Below are 18,891 nucleotides of genomic sequence, written 5' to 3' on the forward strand. Positions count from 1 at the left end.
CAGCACACTCTTGTGCCTCCCCAGCACCACGCAGGCCTTGGCACCGGTCGCAGTCTGTGGTACTGCAGAAGAAGAAGAGGCCTAACAGAGATAGATCACCTCCAAGGCGCATGCCCTCCATGCGCCCTTCAGTGGTGCACGTGGCACCATCAAGTGCTGAACCTAGACCATCTCAGTCGGGCGGACGTTTATCTCTGCGCTGAGAGCCCAGCCCACTGGGGGACTTACCTGAACCCTCCACTCTGGAGGCCTTCAAGGCAGCCAGGGACTTGACTGAGTCGTCCCCCTCGCCTCCTCCGACACCGACCCCTGCCAGAGGTCATGGGAATGACCGGCACTGACCGCTATCGATGGCGTCTGACGACGTAGTCCAGGATTCCAGAAAACACCATTCGGTGCAGCCCACAACTCTGGCAACAACCGCAGCACCGACATCTGATCCAACCCGGTACCAGATGTGGCATGGGACATGGCACCGGGCCCAGTACCAACACAGTACCACCATACAGTACCATCCCTGGCACCCAGCTCTGTGGCTCCTATCTCCGCCCAGAGCTTACTGGCCCTGGGTCCGGCCATGCCACCCCCACCTTCCCGGAACCACAGCAAATCTGAGTCGATGGCCAGACACGCTCCAGCGTCGGCAACCTCAGCAGAACCCCCAACGACTCCGCCCTGGTCACCTTCGGAGTACTCAACCGACTCAGAGGCAGAGTCAACTTGGTCGTCACGGGGCGCCAGATCCTGCTCTCGACACTGGTACCACTTGCGGCGCCAATCGCGGCACCACAGCTCCTCTGCTCACTACCATCAGCAGCAGTGGGCACAGTCGGTTCCGGTGCTGATGATGCAACAAACATGGCCCCTGCAACCTCCAGGTCGGTGGCCATTCTGGACACCCTGGGCCTATCACCAGAGCCAGGGTGCAGATCCTTCAAGGGCAGGGTCAGTCATCTCGGGGCCTCGGGCACCCCCATTGGCGACTCCCCTGATTTGATCTCCAACGCTGGTGCAGTTGCTACCTCCGGGTTAGGCTTCTCCAAGACCATCGAGACGCGGGGCTCCACTGAGCCAGCCAACACCACCATCAGTGTCCGGGTCTTCACAAGCCCTCTTGCAAATGGTGGCGCCTGCGGAGGTGGCCCAAAAGAGGTCGTCATCATCCTCCCTGGACAGGGCCTTAGGGGATGCCCTTCCATCCATGCCCTCTATGGGTATCAGGGCCCACCAAGACCTCCTTGACCAACTGGCACAGAGCCTGGGGGTCCAAGCCGAGGTGTGCGAGGATTCCAATCCCATGGTCGATACCCTCCAGGCCGATGCCCCCACCAGAGTGGCCCTACCGATTAATCAAACGGTGACTAAGATCTCCAAGGCCTCTGGCAAACCCCAGCCTCCATACTGCCAACAGACAAAAGGGCCAAGAGGTGATATTTTGTGCCTCAGGAGGGCAATGAGTACCTGTTCTCCCACCCGCCTCCGGGATCACTGGTGGTGCAGGCAGTCAAACCAGAGGGAGAGACGGGGCAACCAGCTGCCACCCCCAAGAACAGGGAGGCCAAAAAGACAGACCTTCTGGGCAGGAAGGCCTATGCGTCTGGGGCCATTCCACTCCATATTGCCAACCAGCAGGTCCTACTGTCACAGTGCATGTACAACACTTGGGCCTCCATGGACAAATTCACAGACCTGGTCCCAAGAGACTCCCATCTGGAGTTCAAGGCCCTCCATGGGGAAGGAAGGGCGATCTCTAGAGCAGCACTCCAGGCAGCCCTCGATGCGGCCGATGCCGCTGCCCTCTCCATGGCCGCGGGAGTAGTCCTGTGCAGCAGCTCCTGGCTACAGGGGTCCAGGGTGCCCCCAGAGATCCAAAATACCATCCAGGACCTTCCCTTCAAGGGCTCCTCGCTGATCTCTGAACAGACGGACCAGCACCTCCATGGCCTCAAGGACACTCGTGCCATACTTGAAGTCCTTGGGTATGCACACACCGACCACCCAGAGGCACTCGTTCTTGGGCAGGAATACCCTCAGACCACCCCAACAGGCCCCGCATCCTGACTTCCCCCGCTGCAGGATCAGAAATGGCAATGGGAGGAATGGTAGATGCTGGCCCCAACCTTCTCAGGACCAGGGCCAGGGGCCACCTAACAAACCCTCTGGCCCTCGCCGAGGATTTTGATGGGATGCCCGAGGGCAATATACCAATCTCCCCGCCTACTTTCCATGACCGTTTATTCCCTTTTAACCAGGCCTGGCACTCCATTACAACAGGCCAGTGGGTCATGGAAGTAGTGGAAGGGGGATATGCCATCCCGTTCCATTCACCCCCCCCTTGTTATCTCCTAGCCCCCTCCCTTTTCAGGGACCCCTCTCGAGGAGGTTCTGCACCTTCTCACTCTGGAAGCCAGAGAGCCGGTTCCCTCTGAGTTTTTGGGCAGGGGTTTCTACTCCTGGTATTTCCTGGTCCCGAAAGCCAAGGGAGGCTTCTGCCACATACTGGACCTCAGAGACCTGAACTCCTTTATTGTCAAAGCCAAATTCAAGATGGTAATCTTGGCATCTATAATCCCTTTGTTAGCCTCCGGAGAGGCTAACAATCTGAAAGATGCCCTCAATCTGAAAGATGCCACATCTTGATCACGCCTCTCCACCAGCGGTTCCTCCACTTTATGGTGGACAGGGATCACTACCAATTCACGGCTCTCCCCTTTGTTATTTCTATGGCCCCTCGAGTCTTCACCAAATGTATGGCAGTCGTGGCCGCTGCTCTAAGGAAAAGGGCATCCAGGTCTTCCCCTATCTAGATGACTGGCTCCTGAGGGGACGGTACGAGAACCAGGTGCAGGCCCACATTATCACGGTCCAGAACCTCATCAGGAAGCTAGGCCTTCTCCTAATTGTGGACAAATCAACTCTCATTCTGACCCTGATAATAGAGTTGGTAGGTGCCAACCTGGACTCGACATGGGCAAAGGTCTCCCTCCCCAGGACTCACTGTCCGGGGACTGCAAAACTTCCCGGTGACCACAGCCACGGCCTGCATACGTCTCCTAGGCCTAATGGCCACGTGCATGTACGTTGTGCAACATGCAAATGTGGCTGGCTTTCCACCCATGGGACAGGGTAGTGACGGTTCCTGATACTGTCCTCAACTCACTGAACTGGTGTACCCATCAGGAGGAGGTCTGTGCAGGAGTCCCCTTCTCCAGACCTGTATCAACCATCCGACATGTGACAGATGCGTCGGACACCGGTTGGGGAGCGCACTGGGGGACAAGCAGATGCAAGGTATGTGATCCAGGGATGACCCCTCCCTGTGCATCAATGTCAGGGAACTCTGAGCAGTCAGATTGGCCTGTGCGGCTTTCCTTCCCCACCTCAGGGGCAGGTCAGTCCTTATCTTATCAGACAACATGTGTCATATATAAACCTGTGTCAGGAGGCGATCCGCCTGTGGGACCTCTGCATCGGGGTGGATATCTACCCGATGGCCGCTTACCTCCCGGGTTCCCGGAATGTCCTAGCAGACAGGTTAAGCAGGGCCTTTTCTGGCCATGAGTGGTCCCTCAGGAAGGAAGTAGCCCACGCCATCTTCCGCCAGTCAGAGTTTCCCCAACTAGACCTATTCACTACCTGGGAGAACAAAAAGTGCCCATGGTACTGCTCCCTCATGGGATTGGGAAGAGGCTCCCTAGGAGACGCGCTTCTGCACCCTTGGCCCAGGGGCTTACTGTATGCCTTCCCACCATTCCCACTAGTCCACAGGATCCTCTTGCAAGTGCAGGAGTTCAAGGTGTCCATAATTCTCATCGCCGCAGCATTGGTTCTCAACCCTTCTCCGCCTGTCATGCAAGAGGCCCATACTCCTTCCATTGCTCCCGGATCTGATCATCCAGGACTCAGGCAGGCTTCGCCACCCAGACCTGCACTCCCTGCACCTGACGGCGTGGAAGCTCCGTGGCTGACAGCAGCGGAACTCCAGTGTTCAGCTCGGGTTCAGGAAGTTCTGTTAGGCAGTAGGAAACCTTCCACAAGGGCCACATACATTTCTAAGTGGAAGCGGTTCTACATCTGGGCTTCCCACAAAGGGGTTTCCCAGAGGGAGGCCCCGATTCCCCTGATTCTAGACTACTTTTAGATCTCAGGCGTCAGGGACTCTCCTTTTCCTCAATTAAGGTCCATTTGACGTCCATCTCTGCCTTCCACCCGGGAGACAGAGGAAAGACTCTGTTTGCTGATCCAATGGTAAACAGGTTCCTTAAGGGGCTAGATAGACTTTACCCACATGTACGACAGACTATCCCTCAGTTGGACCTCAGTCTGGTCCTTTCCAAACTCATGGCAACGTGTTCCCTAATATACCTGTCCTACAAGGTATCCCTCCTGGTAGCGATCATGTTAGCTAGGCGGGTGTCCGAACTGAGAGCGCTCACTTCAGATCCCCCCTATACGGTTTTCTTTAAGGATAAAGTCAGACTATGACTCCACCTTGCCTTCTTGCCCAAGGTGGTGTCGTCTTTTCACGTCTCTCAGGACATATTTCTACCAATGTTTTACCTCAAGCCTCACGTGTCAGGGAAAGAGCAGGCTCTGCACACCCTAGATGTCAGGAGGGCCTTAGTCTTTTATTTAGACAGCACAAAGCCCTTCCACAAATCACCACAACTTTTCGTAGCCATTGCGGAATGCTCAAGAGGACATCCGATCTCCACACAAAGGATATCTTCATGGATCACTGCATGCATCAGAGAGTGCTATGCTCTAGTAGGGGTCTCAGCCCCCCCTCTCACCGTGCATTCTACAAGGGCAATGGCTTCCTCCACAGCCTTGGCAGCGCAGGTCCCGATCCTGGACATCTGCAGAGCCGCCACTTGATCCTCTGTCCACACCTTCGCCAATCACTATGTGCTGTCACATCAGGCCAGAGAGGACGCCGCCATAGGATCCTCCATTCTGTGGAAGGTTAAAACTCTGACCCCTTCTCCTCAGGTTCTACTTTAGAGTCACCTACATGGAATGGATATGAGCAATCACTTGAAGAAGAAAGAACGGTTACTTACCTCGTAACTGTTGTTCTTTGAGATGTGTTGTTCATGTCCATTCCAAATCCCGCCCGCCTCCCCTTCTTTGGAGTATTCCGATAAGAAGGAACTGAAAGGGCGGGGGACCAGCAAGGTTATAGATCGGCCGGTATACCGAAGCCACTCCATTGGGCTCCCTGCTGGTCCGATGGGTACTGCTCAGGGAAAAATCTTCGACGATGCATGCACACTGCGCGTGCACGCTTTCATGGAATGGACATGAGCAACACATCTCAAAGAACAACAGTTACGAGGTAAGTAACCGTTCTTTTTCTTTTCTTTTCCACAGGTCTGTCTCTATCAGGAGGTCATGACAGCCTTTACCAGGTGGTCTATATTAGTGATATCAAGCCAAGGTCTGTTGCTGCCAATGAGGAAAGTCTCCATACATTGGATATAATCCATTATATTAATGGAATTAGCACGCAGGGAATGACTCTGAAAGAAGCCAAAAGAGCACTGGAAATGTCACTTCCTAAAGTGGTGCTGAAAGCTACAAGGTATCCTCTAGATACGAACTCTTGCATGTGATTTTTAAATGATAAAATTGTAGCTGTGTCCACTTTAATGCGTTTTCCTGGTACAATAGCTAACCAATTGGAGAGGTAATGACAGTTATTTTTTAAGGCCTGATTATTCAGGGGGCTCTGTCCTCTCAGTTCTGTTGGCTTATTGGAGTTGAGAATCCTCAACAACATTGAGCTAGCAGGTTGGCACAGACCATTGGCATCATTGGCCTTTTCATTTAAAAACTCTTAACTAGCATTCATTTAATCCTTACAATAATTTTGGAAGGAGATAGCAATATAGATATTAGGTTTCAGAGAGGAAGTCATGTTAGTCTTTCAGCTAAAAACAACAAGGAGTCCAGACTGTCTCTACACAGAAGAATAAATGGACACAAATCAGAATGGCAACATTTAAAACAGTTTCTGAAGTAGGCGAGCACTTTAACCTCCCTAGACACACTGTTACTGACTTGCAAGTTGCCTTTCTAAGGCAAAGGAACTTCAAAAAGAGGCTGCAATGTGAAATGGCTAAGCTGGAGTTCATATGCAAATTTGACATCATCAAAATGGTCTGAATAGAGACATGGAATGGCTCTTTCATTACAATAAGTAATTTCCTCTTCAGGTACTCTTGCCTTTGTCTCACTGTTGGAAGTGAGCCATATCCATCCTGATTGAATTAGCATTGACCATCTCTGTATCCCTGCCTTTCTTTTGCTTCAAACATCTGAGAAAGTGAGTTGTATCTTATGAAAGCGTATGCCCTAAGAAATTTGTTAGTCTTTAAGGTGCCACCGGACTCTTTGTTGTTTTTTATATAGATATTGCTGTCCCCATTTTATAGATGGGGCAACTGAGGCAGAGGAATTACCCAATTTCCATTACTTTCGTGTGCCTAACTTTCAGGCAGTTAGCGCTTGATTTTCTGAACTGCTGAGGAGCGGCAGAGACTGGGAGGTTCTATGGTTAAACCCTTGGCTGAGGCCACTAGATCACCCCTATCTGTAAGACTCTGGGGTGAAATCCTAGCCTTATGAAGTCTTCCCTCTCTTCTGAAAGTAGGTATGATCCAGGATATTATTTCATGAGTAATTTTCTATTATTGAGATATTGGATGTTCTTGGTACCTTATTCCAAATCTGTCCAAGAAAAATGTGATTGACATAGTTAAGTACTAAGAGTCAATAAGAGATTGCCCTTGTGTAGATACTCACATATGGTACCTTTTCACAAATCAAAAATATAGTGTGTTTCTTCTTATCACAGAGATGGTCGCCCATTGGTTCCAAAGTCCAGGGGCTCTGTCAGCTCAAGTCCAAGGGTAATGAAAGCTAATGGTAAGGATCTCTTAGTTACTTACTGTAAATGAGTTTCTTTCCACCAAAGCATGGTATCTATCCTTGGAAGAACCTATGATAAACAGGATAAATAATATATTTTAAAATAAAGTTTGTCAAACTTCTGCAACAGATTTAAGAAGCCACTTTGTCTAAGGTCATGGATGAGAGACAGTACAGAATGTAACAGATTCTGAGAAGAAGAATACATTTAAATGTAATGGAGTATTCTGTGCTGACCTTTAGAAAATTCTTGGGTTGTGATATATATTTATATACAACGCAAATAATTTGATGCTTACAGTGGTATTGTTTACATGCCACTTTGCCTAAGGAGGAAACTTGAGTCAGTTTCTACTTTCCCTTATTCCTTTGTTAGTCTTGTGCTTTTAATTTTATATCATTGCTGCATTTTTATCGTCTTCCAGGCTGCCAACGGTCTCCATTTAATTGATGGGGAAATTTCAATAATACCTGAACACACTTTGTTTACTAAACCAATTATACTCAAAATCTTCATACTTTGTTTCACAGCAATACAAGATAACTAATTCTGTTATTCATAAATCAACTCATAATGCATATTCTATTTGTTACATATCTTCTAATCTGGCATTGAATAAGAACACAGCTCTTATACCTGTTCTAAAAAATATAGGGTAATATTAAGTTTTGTAATAGTCAAATAATACTTTCCCCAGTATTATCATTTATTTGTTAATTGCCAAAGTGTTTTGGAGGTGTACTAGATGCAAAGTGTTTCTCTAGTTATGACATAAAAACTGTGGGATTGGGTAAGACCAATGGTTCATTGAGCCCTGTATCTAGTCGCCAACTGTAGCCCATACCAGATATGTACAGAGCAGGGCAGTTGGAGTGATTCACCTCAGCTTCTGGCAATCAGAGGTTTAGAGTTGTCCTGAACATGAGATTACATCCCCATTGCTACTTGAACTCCCAGGAAAAGAGAACAGAGATGTTAATACCTTGCACTAGATGTTTGTCATTTCATCTCCCCCTCCCCACCCTCCATCTCATGTCTACACATTGTCTCTTTAGACCTTGGTCCTGAAAACACTAATATAAGTAGTCTTTCTGACTTAGATGTATGTATCCAGAGATATGTGTTTGGAGGATGTGCCCTTAGATTTTTAAACTGTTTGGGGTGGCATGTATGGCTACTGTCATGTAATTCATATTGTATATTATTACTACTACTTATCAACAATGGTCTTTTTGGACACTTAGGGCAGGTCTACACTGCACGCTTATTTTGGAATAAGCTATTTTGGAGGAAATACTCAGAAATAGCACGTCTACACAGCAAATGCCCATTGAAATAGCGCTAAGCTATTTTGAAATAGAGCGTTCACTCTCGTTGGATGCTGAATCGCATTTAAGGTCACCCAGAAGCATTTCAGGCAGGGCATCAGGACAGCACTCATGCCCTGGAGCTGCTGCCTGAAGCTATCTTAGGCTCGAGCTTAAAGGGACTCCCCCACCCCTACCATACAACTGTGTCTCAGAGTCCTCTGCTTGCCTACCTCCTCAAGGGACAGCAACTCCTTTTCTCTGCTTGCTGTGGTTGCCCTTTTGGACAACTCAGCTTTCTAGCCATGGAGCCAGACCTGCCTCCCAGCAGTTGACAGCTCTTATATGTCTTGGTGCACTTCCTGCTGTGGTTTCTGTGGGCTGCCTTCCAGGCCCTGCAGGAATAGGACCCCCAGCTCCTTGTGGGGCAATTCCTCTCTGCTCTCTGGGCACTGCTCATGCAGCTTGACTCCACTTGCCCTCTCCTGCACATCATGCACCACCGCTTCTGATGACTGGACATCAGCTCTGACTGGTGGGACTAGATCATTATGAAGCAGTGGGATGACCAGCAGTGGCTCCAGAATTTCCGCATGCGGAAGGACACCTTTCTGGAGCTTTGTGAGTGGCTCACCCCTGCCCTTATGCAACCTGACACCTGCATGAGATCCACCATCCCCCTCCAGAAGCGGGTAGCCATCACCCTCTGGAAGCTTGCCATGCCGGACACCAGTTCGGCATGGGGAGATCAACCGTCAGGGCCGTGGTCATGCAGGTATGGTGCTCTCTTGCTATTGTCTCAGGAGGCGGGCGAACTGAATTGCTGCAGTGGGGCTCCCTAGGAAAGGGGTAGGGGTGGAAATGGTGGAATCCTTTTCCCTGCGATGTTTTTCATTCCTGTCTTCATAAAGGGAGAAGGGGTGAGGAGAGGCCCAGGGCTGGGGCTGGGAATGGCACCTGCGGTGACTGTATGAAAGGCCGCGCAGATGGATTGGCCCTGCTGTTGCAGCTCCCGCCAGGCATCACAGCGCAGCTTCAGGTCCTCCTCCAGTCTCTGGTCCTGCTGGTCCATGGAGCACTGCAGGGCTCACAGGGCAGCAGTATGCTCCCTCTGGAGCTTCTCATGGGCTCTCCAGTGCTGGCAGATCATGTGACATTGTGGGGATGGCACAGGAGGTTTTGACCACTTCTGTCTTGCAGCTGGTCCAGCTGTGAAGAATAAAGAGCAGGGCAGTCTTTCCGGGGCACCGTGTGTATGAAGCCCAGCCCTCATCTCTGAGCCAAGACCGAAAGGCCTTGGGTCAGATGAAAGCGATGCGCTTCAAGCAAGGCCACCTGTAGCCTAGACAGCGGGTCCTTTCCTGCAGAGGCAGAGATTAGAGATGTTAAGGACTAGTGGACTGTCTGATAAGTAAATGCTTATCAGATAGTCAACTAGCCGATTCTCCCCTCCCCCCACCTCTTGCTGCCTCTATCAGATAGAGGCAGCAAAGGGAGGGGAAAGGGGTACTTCAAAGGGGCAGCACTGCACAGCTGAGCCTGGGATCAGCTGTGCGGCGCTACCCCTTTGAAACGCCAAGGCAGCATTCAAAGAGGCAGTGCCGCACAGCTCCTCCCCAGCTCAGCTGTGTGGCACTGCCTCACAGAGAGCCTGAGATCAGCTGGGGAGTCTTCAGCTGATCCTGAGCTCCGTGCGGCATTTCTGCAGAACCCAGGATCAGCTGGGGAGTCCCCAGCTGACTCTGGGTTCTGAGGAAATGCTGTGCGGAACCGCAGTCAGCTGGGGAGTCCCCAGCTGACTCTGGGTTCTGAGGAAATGCTGTGCGGAACCGCAGTCAGCTGGGGAGTCCCCAGCTGACTCTGGGTTCTGAGGAAATGCTGTGCGGAACCGCAGTCAGTTGGGGAGTCCCCAGCTGATCCCAAGTTCCGCTGATATGCCGCCTGGAGCCTGGGATCAGCTGGGTACTCCCCAGCAGACCCCAGCTCCATGTGGTATTTCAAATCGGCAGCACGGCATGGAGCCTGGGGTCAGCGAGGGCTATGCTGACGCTTTGAAATGCACAAAAGCCCCCACCGGGGACTCTTGTACATTTCAAAGCTGGCACACCACGTGCTACCTGGAGTCTGCGGGACTTCTGCATTCCTCCTTTGAAATGTACAAGAGCTCCCTCTCCTACATTTCCAAGGAGGAATGTGGAAGTGCCTATCGACACTCGACTAGTAAATTAACCATTACTTAACATCCTTAGTACAGAGGTCCCCGTGGGGATTCTCATTCCCCCCACATCCCGGGGACAAGCAGGCATGGGAAGGTGCCGGCCAGACTAGGAGCCTGCGGGAGGCGGGGGCCATGGCGTGGCTGGGTTTGGCAGTGGTGGTATCCCACAGGACTTGTATCCCTGCCCACTAGAAGAGAGGGAGGCAGGGTGTTGGGGGGAGGTGTGTGTGAGCAGCAGATGCTCCTACACCTCGCTGTGCTGTCCCCAGGAGCAGATGCTGCCATGAGAGTGCAGGCATGCCCATGTGCAGCACTCCTGAGTGTGTGTATGGGAGGGTCTCCATGTCCCCAGCCTCCTAGTGGTGGCTTTTGGTGGGAGGGTGTCCCGTCCCACCCTGGTGTCGGCAGTGAGGCAGGCCTGTCCAGACACCCTGTGAGCCAGAGCACAAGGGGTCCTCTGTTGCAACCTTCAGGGGCTGTATGCCCTGAACTAGTGTTTCACATGCACTGGCAGCTGCGCAAACCCCAGGCCAAGATGGCCCAGCAAGAAGCACGCAGCAGCCACCCACCACTTCCACCCGGGTGTGTCTATGGAAGCTAAAGATACTCACCCACCTGATGGGCCTTCCCCATTATCAGACAATGCCTGGGAGACATGGGGGAGGAGAGGGGGGGGAAACGAGCTTGAGGGCGAGCATGGCCTCTTGGCTGGCGGGCATCGTCACATTGCTGGCCTCTTTCAGCTCCTCCTCCTTCTCCTCCTCTTCCCCGTTTCTGCCCCCTGGGAGGGCAATGATGGGCATCTCCAGCCCTGAGTCTACTACCAGGGGGAGGGACTGACCCACCCCTTAGGGTGCGGTGGAGCTAGGCATAATATGGGCAGGTCTGGGGTGCCCATAGGCCTGCCTGAGCTCCTTCACTTTCATGAACACCTGCTCCTGGGTGCACATGTGGCCCTTGGTGCTCAGGCTCTTAGCCATCCAGCTATAGACATCGGCATTTCTGCATCTCGTGCGGAGATCCCGGAGGTTTGCGTCCTCATCCCAGATCTCAGTGAGGTCCAGGATCTCCTCACCAGGCCAGGAAGGCATGTGCCTCTTTCATCTCCTGACAGGGTCCTGGGGGCTGGCTGCTTGCTTGGCTGCAGCCATGGAGAGCTCGGATAGAACACTGGAGTGGCTCCTGGCCACAGGGACAGCTGTGCAGGCTGCTGCTTTGTGGCTCAGGGCTGTCAGGCCCTGCCTTGTGCCACAGTCCCTTTCTCCTGAGGCTGCACCCAGGGCCGGCCCGAGCCCTTTTGGCGCCCTGGGCACAGGGCGTATGCGCAGGCCCACCCATGGGGCGCGGGCCCACCACCTGGGTGCACGGCACATGCATGCGCCGGCCACGGCCGCTGGTGCGCAGCCCAGGCCCCTCCCCATGGACGCTCAGCACATGCGCGGGCCGATCACGGCTGCTGGAGTGCAGCCCAGGGCCCGCCCCCAGGGCGCACAGCACATGTGCAGCCCAGCCCGGCCCCGGCCAGCGCTGCTGGCATACACGCCGGGCCATGCAGGGCCCTGCAGCTATGGGGGCAAGGGCACTGCTGTCCGGCACCGCAGGGCTGGCGCTGTGGGAGCCAGGCACCCCTTACAGCTGCCATCAGGCTCCCCCCTGGGCAGCTGCCCAGCTCGCCCATGCCTCCGTCCGGCCCTGGCTGCACCTATAAAGCCTGCAGGGGAAGGGGTACTATACAGTTTTGTTGAGTGTGGTCAAACGGGCCAGCAGGGCACCTGTGAGAAGGGCTGGAGGCCAATAATTTTGAAATAACTCCAGCTGCCCTGTCTACACACGTCCTATACCGAAATAGCTATTTTGGAATAAGCATTAGTCCTCATGAAATAAGGGTTACAGACTCTGAAATAAGCTGCCCGTTATTTCGAAATTATTTTGAAATAACAGGTTTGCTGTGTAGATGCTCACATAGTTATTTTGAAATAACGCTGCAGTGTAGGCATGCCCTTAGTTATTCATTTCACCATTATCTTTTTCTCCTAACTGTGCAAACATAACATTATCTTAAAATACTGTCATTCGGATATGAGTGTGATTAAGTACCCTGATATTCTACCATTTGGTTAGGTTCAGTTCTTCTTTTTAATTATTGGCAGCAGAAGGAAGTATATTACATTAAATAAAAAAATATAATTTTTTTTTCTTTATTGCCAATCAATTTTTTTCATAACGTAATCACTGCAAACATTTTGTTATTCAAAGTTATCAATTTGTTCTATTTTATTTAGGCCATCTGCCTGGGGATCACTACGGAAACATAGAAATAGCACCTGGTATTTATGTGCCTGAGGTAAATAAAAATGATATAACCATAATTAATACATTTGCTTTATTTATTTTTTTGTTACGTTCTGATAAAATATGTGCATATAATCCTGTTGATAGGAATTTTCATTAAGCAGAGAAAAAGATCCCCAGCTATGGCAAAGTTGCTTTCTTTCAAATTGTGCTGTTACAATATTGTCAATTGATCTGAATCAGTAAATGCATAAGTATTTGGAATTATTTTTCCAGTACCTAGAACTGCACTTAGTGAATGAAGACTGGTCGTGTGGTTAAAGGCACAGGACTGTAACTCAGAAAACTTGTTACTTGTAAGGACATCCCTACAGAGCTAATGTGCTACACTGGCCAAGTAATTTAATCTCTCTCTGCTTCCATTTTCTTTTCCGAGAAATGGAGTGGAGGTGATGCTTACCTCCCTCACAGAGGTACAAGTGATATGAAGCTAAGATCAGTGGTTTGAGAGTCTTAGATGGAGGACACAATATAAGTGCAAAGTATTCCAGCCCTGATGCTTGTTTCTGAGTCTGAGGGAAAAGAAGAGGAAAGTAATTGAAGCAGTATTGCTCCCTTGATGAGATGTTCCACAATCTAATAGATCTCCACCGTCGGGAAGCTTTTCCTGACATTCTGGTTTACTTTTCCTTAATTTTGTCTGTAAGTTAGAGTACAATTGCCAGTTCTAAAAAATTGTCAAATCTAAGTTACTACTAAGATTAAATCATGTTTTCTTAATTGAGTAGGATAGATAAAAAGGCTGCATGTCTCTGCACACTTAAGAAATACCCTCTGGCTGTGTCTATATTGGCAAGATTTTGCGCAAAAGCAGTAGCTTTTGCGCAAAAACTTGCCGCCTGTCTACACTGGCTGTGAGTTCTTGTGCAAGAACACTGACGTTCTAATGTGTGAAATCAGGGCTTCTTGCACAAGAACTATGACGCTCCCGCTCAGGAATAAGCCCTCTTGCTCAAGTGTTCTTGCGCAAGAGGCCAGTGTAGACAGGCAACATGAATTTCTTGCGCAAGAAAGCCCGATGGCTAAAATGGCCATCGGAGCTTTCTTGTGCAAGAGAGCGCCTACACTGGCACGGATGCTTTTGCGCAAAAGCACATCTCTTGTGCAAAGGCACATGCCAGTGTAGACTCTCTATTGCGCAAATACTTTAATGCAAAAACTCTTGCGTTAAAAGTATTTGTGCAAAATTTTGCCAATGTAGACACAGCCTCTGTTTTGTTAGTGTTTGCTGCTATTAGATGAACAAATAACAAACCCTTAAAAAGACAACCAACTCATGCTCCTTTTTTGTTTTTCTAGGTTCATGAGGAAAACATGATAGGAGTTTCTCATGCAAATGCAGTAAGCAGCATTCATCAGGCAACAGGACTAATGAAGTTCACTGATTCTAGAAATATGTCCTCCAGTGGTTTTACAAATCAGATACAAGATTTTTCCAAGAACGATGATCACTCGGGTAAGGAGGAGAGATTTGAACATCACCATGCTCCTTAGCTGAAGAATACAAGAGAAATTAAGCAACAAAGATATCCACATAAAAACCAATTTAACTTCTTGAATATCTTAAATTCCTAGCCCTGTACTCTCTCCTAAACAAGTCTTTTGCCAAGAAAAGAAGGAGTGGAGTAAAGTTATCAGAGTCTGAATTCAGTTGCATAGACAGGGAATGAAAGTCACAGTAATTACTACTATAATTACTACTATATTAAAGAATATATGTTTGATAGAATGCCTTTTTGTCATTATAATCCTTTATATGCATTGATCTTTTTATATTCCTTTCCCCCATGTTTGTTTTATGTTTCTAGAAACAGAGATATTGGATGAAGACTATTATGATGCAGATGACCACAATGAAGTTGTTCAATATCTGTTGGATGTTGTAGATGAGGAGGCCCAGAACCTCTTAAATTATAATAATGGAAGCACAGGTGATTGTTTCTCAGGTACCATAACCCATCAGTGTAACCCCAGGAAATGAACACTGAACGGGCTTTTGTTTAGCTAACAAAGTGGTGGGATGAAAATAACTTGCAAGATGAATTTTTCCAGGAAAGGTGATTAAAGGGGCAGTCAAATGATTGGATCTTTTTGTGAAGTCCAGATTTTGTAAATCAGGTCCTTAATTTAAATAATGTTTGGGTATGTGTTAATACTTGCAGCTGTTCATGGGTAGTAGTGATGATGTTAAGGTGTTTTGGTTTGAGGTACAGTCATGCACACAGATTACATCACAGGTGATTACAAAATTATGTCTGCAATTTTTGAAAAATATTAAATATTTTTCTTTTCAAATCTGCTCTTTTAATTTTCAGCCAGGTCCTTTGTCCCTAATGCTGCAAGAATCAACACTTCCTTTTTCTATACCTCTCTGTTTTTCAAGCAGAATAGTCACCATCAACTGAAATGAGCAAGATGATAGGAATAGGGGTTGCTAATTGCTCCTGTGAGATATCATAAGAACAGAAGCATGGCCATACTGGTCAGACCAAAGGTCCATCTAGCCCGGTATCCTGTCTGCCAACAATGGCCAGTGCCAGATGCCCCAGAGGGAGTGAGCAGAACAGGGAATCATCAAATGATTCCTCTCCTGTCATCCATTTCAACACTCTGATAAATGGAGGCTAGGGAGACCCTTCCTACCCATCCTGGCTAATAGCCATTGACGGACCCAACCTCCATGAATTTATTTCATTCTTTTTGGAGCTCGGTTAAAGTCCTGGTCTTCACAACATCCTCTGGCAAGGAGTTCCACTAGTTGACTGTGCAGTGTGTGAAGAAAAACTTCCTTTTGTTTGTTTTAAACCTGCTATCAATTAATTTCATTTGGTGACCCCTAGTTGTGGGAACAAGTAAGTAACGGTTCCTTATTCACTTAGTAACTCACCTGTCATGATTTTGTAGACTTCTATCATATCCCCCCTTTAATCTCTTTTCTAAACTGAAAAGGCCTAGTCTTTTTAATCTCTCTTCATATGGGACCTATTTCATACCCCAAATCATGTTTTTGTCCTTTTCTGAACTTTTTCCACTGCCAATATGTTTTTTTTGGGGGGGATGAGGCGGCCACATCTGTATACTGTAGTCAAAATGTGGATGTAGTATAGTTTTATATACACCCTTGGAGGTGATTCCTTGGAGGGTGTTGACACGGCCACTGCAACTCAACTTCCCGCACTCTGGGGCTTCTGACCACTTGGTCTTGCTAGGCCAGCTCTGCTGGTCTCCCCCAACCAAGGCACCAACCTGAGATCACTGACCCCCCTCCTCCCCGAGAAGCAGTATAGACATTGAACCTCTTCAGATCCAAGAAGAGTGCAGTTTTGGGCCCAGCTTCCTGGGATACCACTCTCCAAATGGGATCAAATCCCCCAATGAATTATTTTTAGGTAAGCCCCCTTTAACAATGAAAGGAGGATGTACACACTGATTGCTCCCCCAGCTAATAATTATTTACACTGGGCTTGATAGTAAGAAAAAGTGATTAAGTACAAGCAGTAGGTTTTAAGTGGTTATAAGTGAGAACAGGCAGAGCAAAGTAGATTACAAATTAAAAGTAACAGAATACACTTAGCTAATTCTAACACAAAATCCTCAGTATGAACTTAATATTAACTCATCCTAAAACTGTTTCTGTTCCAGCTGCTCTTTCAAACCAGGGAAAATCTCCACTTCCCCTGAGGCCTCTAGTTCACTTTTCTAGGTGTGCCCGCCAAAGACTACTACTTTTCTATTGTTTTTAAAGATTCCCTTAGAGCGTGGGGAGTCGCCTGGCCCCTCCTTACCAACCAGTGTTAAGATTTAAGGACAAAAATCTATTTGCATATGATTGCCCAGACACTGAGGCCTCCCTTGATGACCTTCATCCATACTTTTAAAACCCATCCAGTATTCCATACTCCATATGTCTAATTTTACACACATGATACATACACCAAAATAAGATAAATGGATACAGCGGATTATGACATGAAGATTGATAGATTTCATGAAGTAATTTGCTCAAATTACATATGTACTTTTATGTCCATAAGTCTGTTTCATAAAGAAAGGCGGGGAGGGGGCATTGAACTGTCACACAACTCTTGAGTAGTTGTAGCTAAATTAGTCCCCATTATATTGTATGTAGAGTTGGGATTATTTTTTCCAATGTGCATTACTTTACATTTATCAACATGAAATTTCATTTGCCATTTTGTTGCCCGATCATCTTAATTCGAGCTAGGTAGGCAAATCAGGCAACCGGAGTTGCAAATGAAGCCCGGGATTTAAATATCCCGGCCTTTATTTGCATGGTCCCGTCCCGCCGCCATTTTTAAATCCCCTTAGTTCAAATGAACTGCCCGCGGCTACATGCGGCAGTTTAAAGTCCTTAATTCGGATTAACTGTTACTCCTCGTGGAATGAGGTGTAACAGTTAATCCAAACTAAGGACTGAGTTCGGTTTAACTTTAAACTGCCGCATGTAGCCGTGGGTAGTTCGTTGGAACTAAGGGGATTTAAAAATGGTGGCTGGACGGGAACATGCAAATAAAGGCCGGGATATTTAAATCCTGGGCTCCATTTGCAACTCCAGTTGCCTGATTTGCCTACCTGGCTCGAATTAACAAGCTAGTGTAGACATACCCTTAGTTTGGAGAGATCTTTTTGAAGCTCTTCACAGTCTGCTTTGGTCTTAACTATCTTGAGCAGTTTAGTGTATCTGCAAAGTTTGCCACCTCACTGTTTACCCCTTTCTCCAGATCATTTATAAATAGGTTGAATAAGATTAGTCCCATACGGACCCTTGGGGGACACCACTAGTTACTTTCTCCGTTCTGTAAATTTACCATTTATTCCTACCCTTTGTTTCCTGTCTTTTAACCAGTGGACGTGCACATAATGCAGTGAATTAAACCAAACTGCTACTGTGGTCACCAGGTTTGAAACACCACTCAACTAATTAGAATGATTTTAACCCTTTTTGTTCTTCTCCTTTCTAAACTTGCTGGCCTTTATTCATCTATTAACATTCTGTTAACAGTACGCAATCAGAATCCCACTTGTATAAATTTGTGTGGTGTCATTATTGCCAAAATAGACCGGCTTCAATCTAACCCACTGTGTACAGCAGCATGGCTGGTGTATTGAACCTGGGGCTACATCTAGACTGCACGCCTTTTTCAACAGAGGCTTTTTCGACAGTATCTTTTGAAAAAGCCTCTGTCGAAAAAGAGCGTCTAGACTACATTATGCGGATCGAAAAATAGATCCGCTTTTTTGAAAAAGAGTGTCCAGACTGCCAAACGCTCTGTCGAAAAAAGATGGCACCCAGACTTGCTTCTGGCAGGGCATGGGGGCAGCCTTTATTTCCAGGTGCTGCTCCATGCCCTTTGCAGAGACGTGTGCTTAAAGGGATTCCCCCTGGACAGCCGTTGCGCTGCTCCTGCTTCTGGCTTGCCTCCTAGAGGGAAAGCAAAGCTGCTTCAGTTCTTGCTCTGGTTGCCCTGCTTCCTCGGACACCACAGCAGTTTATTTGCAGGGGTTTTTTTTCTGCTTTTCATCATGTTTTTGGCCATGGAGCCTCTGGGCAGGCGATGGCCCCACGCTGCCATACTGCAGCTTCTGCTACATCTGCATGACTCTGTCATGAATCTCCTGTCCCATATGGACCCAGACTGCACCGAGGAGACCCTCCTCTGGGATGCAGGAGCTCTGTCCTTGCCCCCAAACTTTTTTGGGAACAGGCAGATTTGGAGGCCGAGACAAGTTCCGACTGGTGGGACCAGCTCGTCATGCAGCTCTGGGACGACAAACACTGGCTCCGCAACTTCCGGATGTGGAAGGCCATGTTCCTGGAGCTGTGTTCCTGGCTTGCCCCTGCTCTGGAACACCAGGACTCCCACCTGCAACCCGCCACCCCCTGCAGAAGTGGGTCGCAATCGCCCTGTGGAAGCTGGCCACCCCCGACAGCTGCCGCTCTGTGGGACACCGGTTTGGTGTGGGGAGCTCTACCGTCGGGGCCATCTTGATGGAGGTAGGTCACTCTTGGGCGACAGGCCCTGCTGAGTGGGGGGATTGAGAAAGGGGGACTGCCAGGC

General features: G+C 48.7%; 1 protein-coding gene and 1 long non-coding RNA gene across 16 annotated transcripts in view; one reads left to right on the plus strand and one right to left on the minus strand.

Moving 5' to 3' along the window:
- PTPN13 (protein tyrosine phosphatase non-receptor type 13) overlaps window positions 1-18,891 on the plus strand; it is a 238,698-nt gene that overhangs the window by 177,149 nt on the left and 42,658 nt on the right. For 13 of the 15 annotated variants that reach the window (XM_075929542.1, XM_075929544.1, XM_075929553.1 and 10 more), the window contains 5 exons: window positions 5,374-5,584; window positions 6,860-6,930; window positions 12,742-12,803; window positions 14,111-14,267; window positions 14,620-14,757. In XM_075929542.1, coding sequence (XP_075785657.1) covers window positions 5,374-5,584; window positions 6,860-6,930; window positions 12,742-12,803; window positions 14,111-14,267; window positions 14,620-14,757 — 639 coding nt within the window. The remainder of the gene's footprint in view (window positions 1-5,373; window positions 5,585-6,859; window positions 6,931-12,741; window positions 12,804-14,110; window positions 14,268-14,619; window positions 14,758-18,891) is intronic. The other 2 variants (XM_075929547.1, XM_075929548.1) reach the window with 1 other exon arrangement.
- Window positions 4,874-18,891, minus strand: part of LOC142829532 (uncharacterized) — a 31,166-nt gene continuing 17,148 nt past the window's right edge. The window contains exons 2-3 of the long non-coding RNA XR_012904019.1: window positions 6,954-7,003; window positions 4,874-5,010 (exon numbers count right to left, since the gene is read on the minus strand). This is a non-coding gene — a long non-coding RNA (uncharacterized LOC142829532). The remainder of the gene's footprint in view (window positions 5,011-6,953; window positions 7,004-18,891) is intronic.

The sequence above is a fragment of the Pelodiscus sinensis genome, chromosome 5 (genome assembly GCF_049634645.1).
Source record: "Pelodiscus sinensis isolate JC-2024 chromosome 5, ASM4963464v1, whole genome shotgun sequence".
In the NCBI taxonomy this organism is placed as follows: Eukaryota; Metazoa; Chordata; order Testudines; family Trionychidae; genus Pelodiscus; species Pelodiscus sinensis.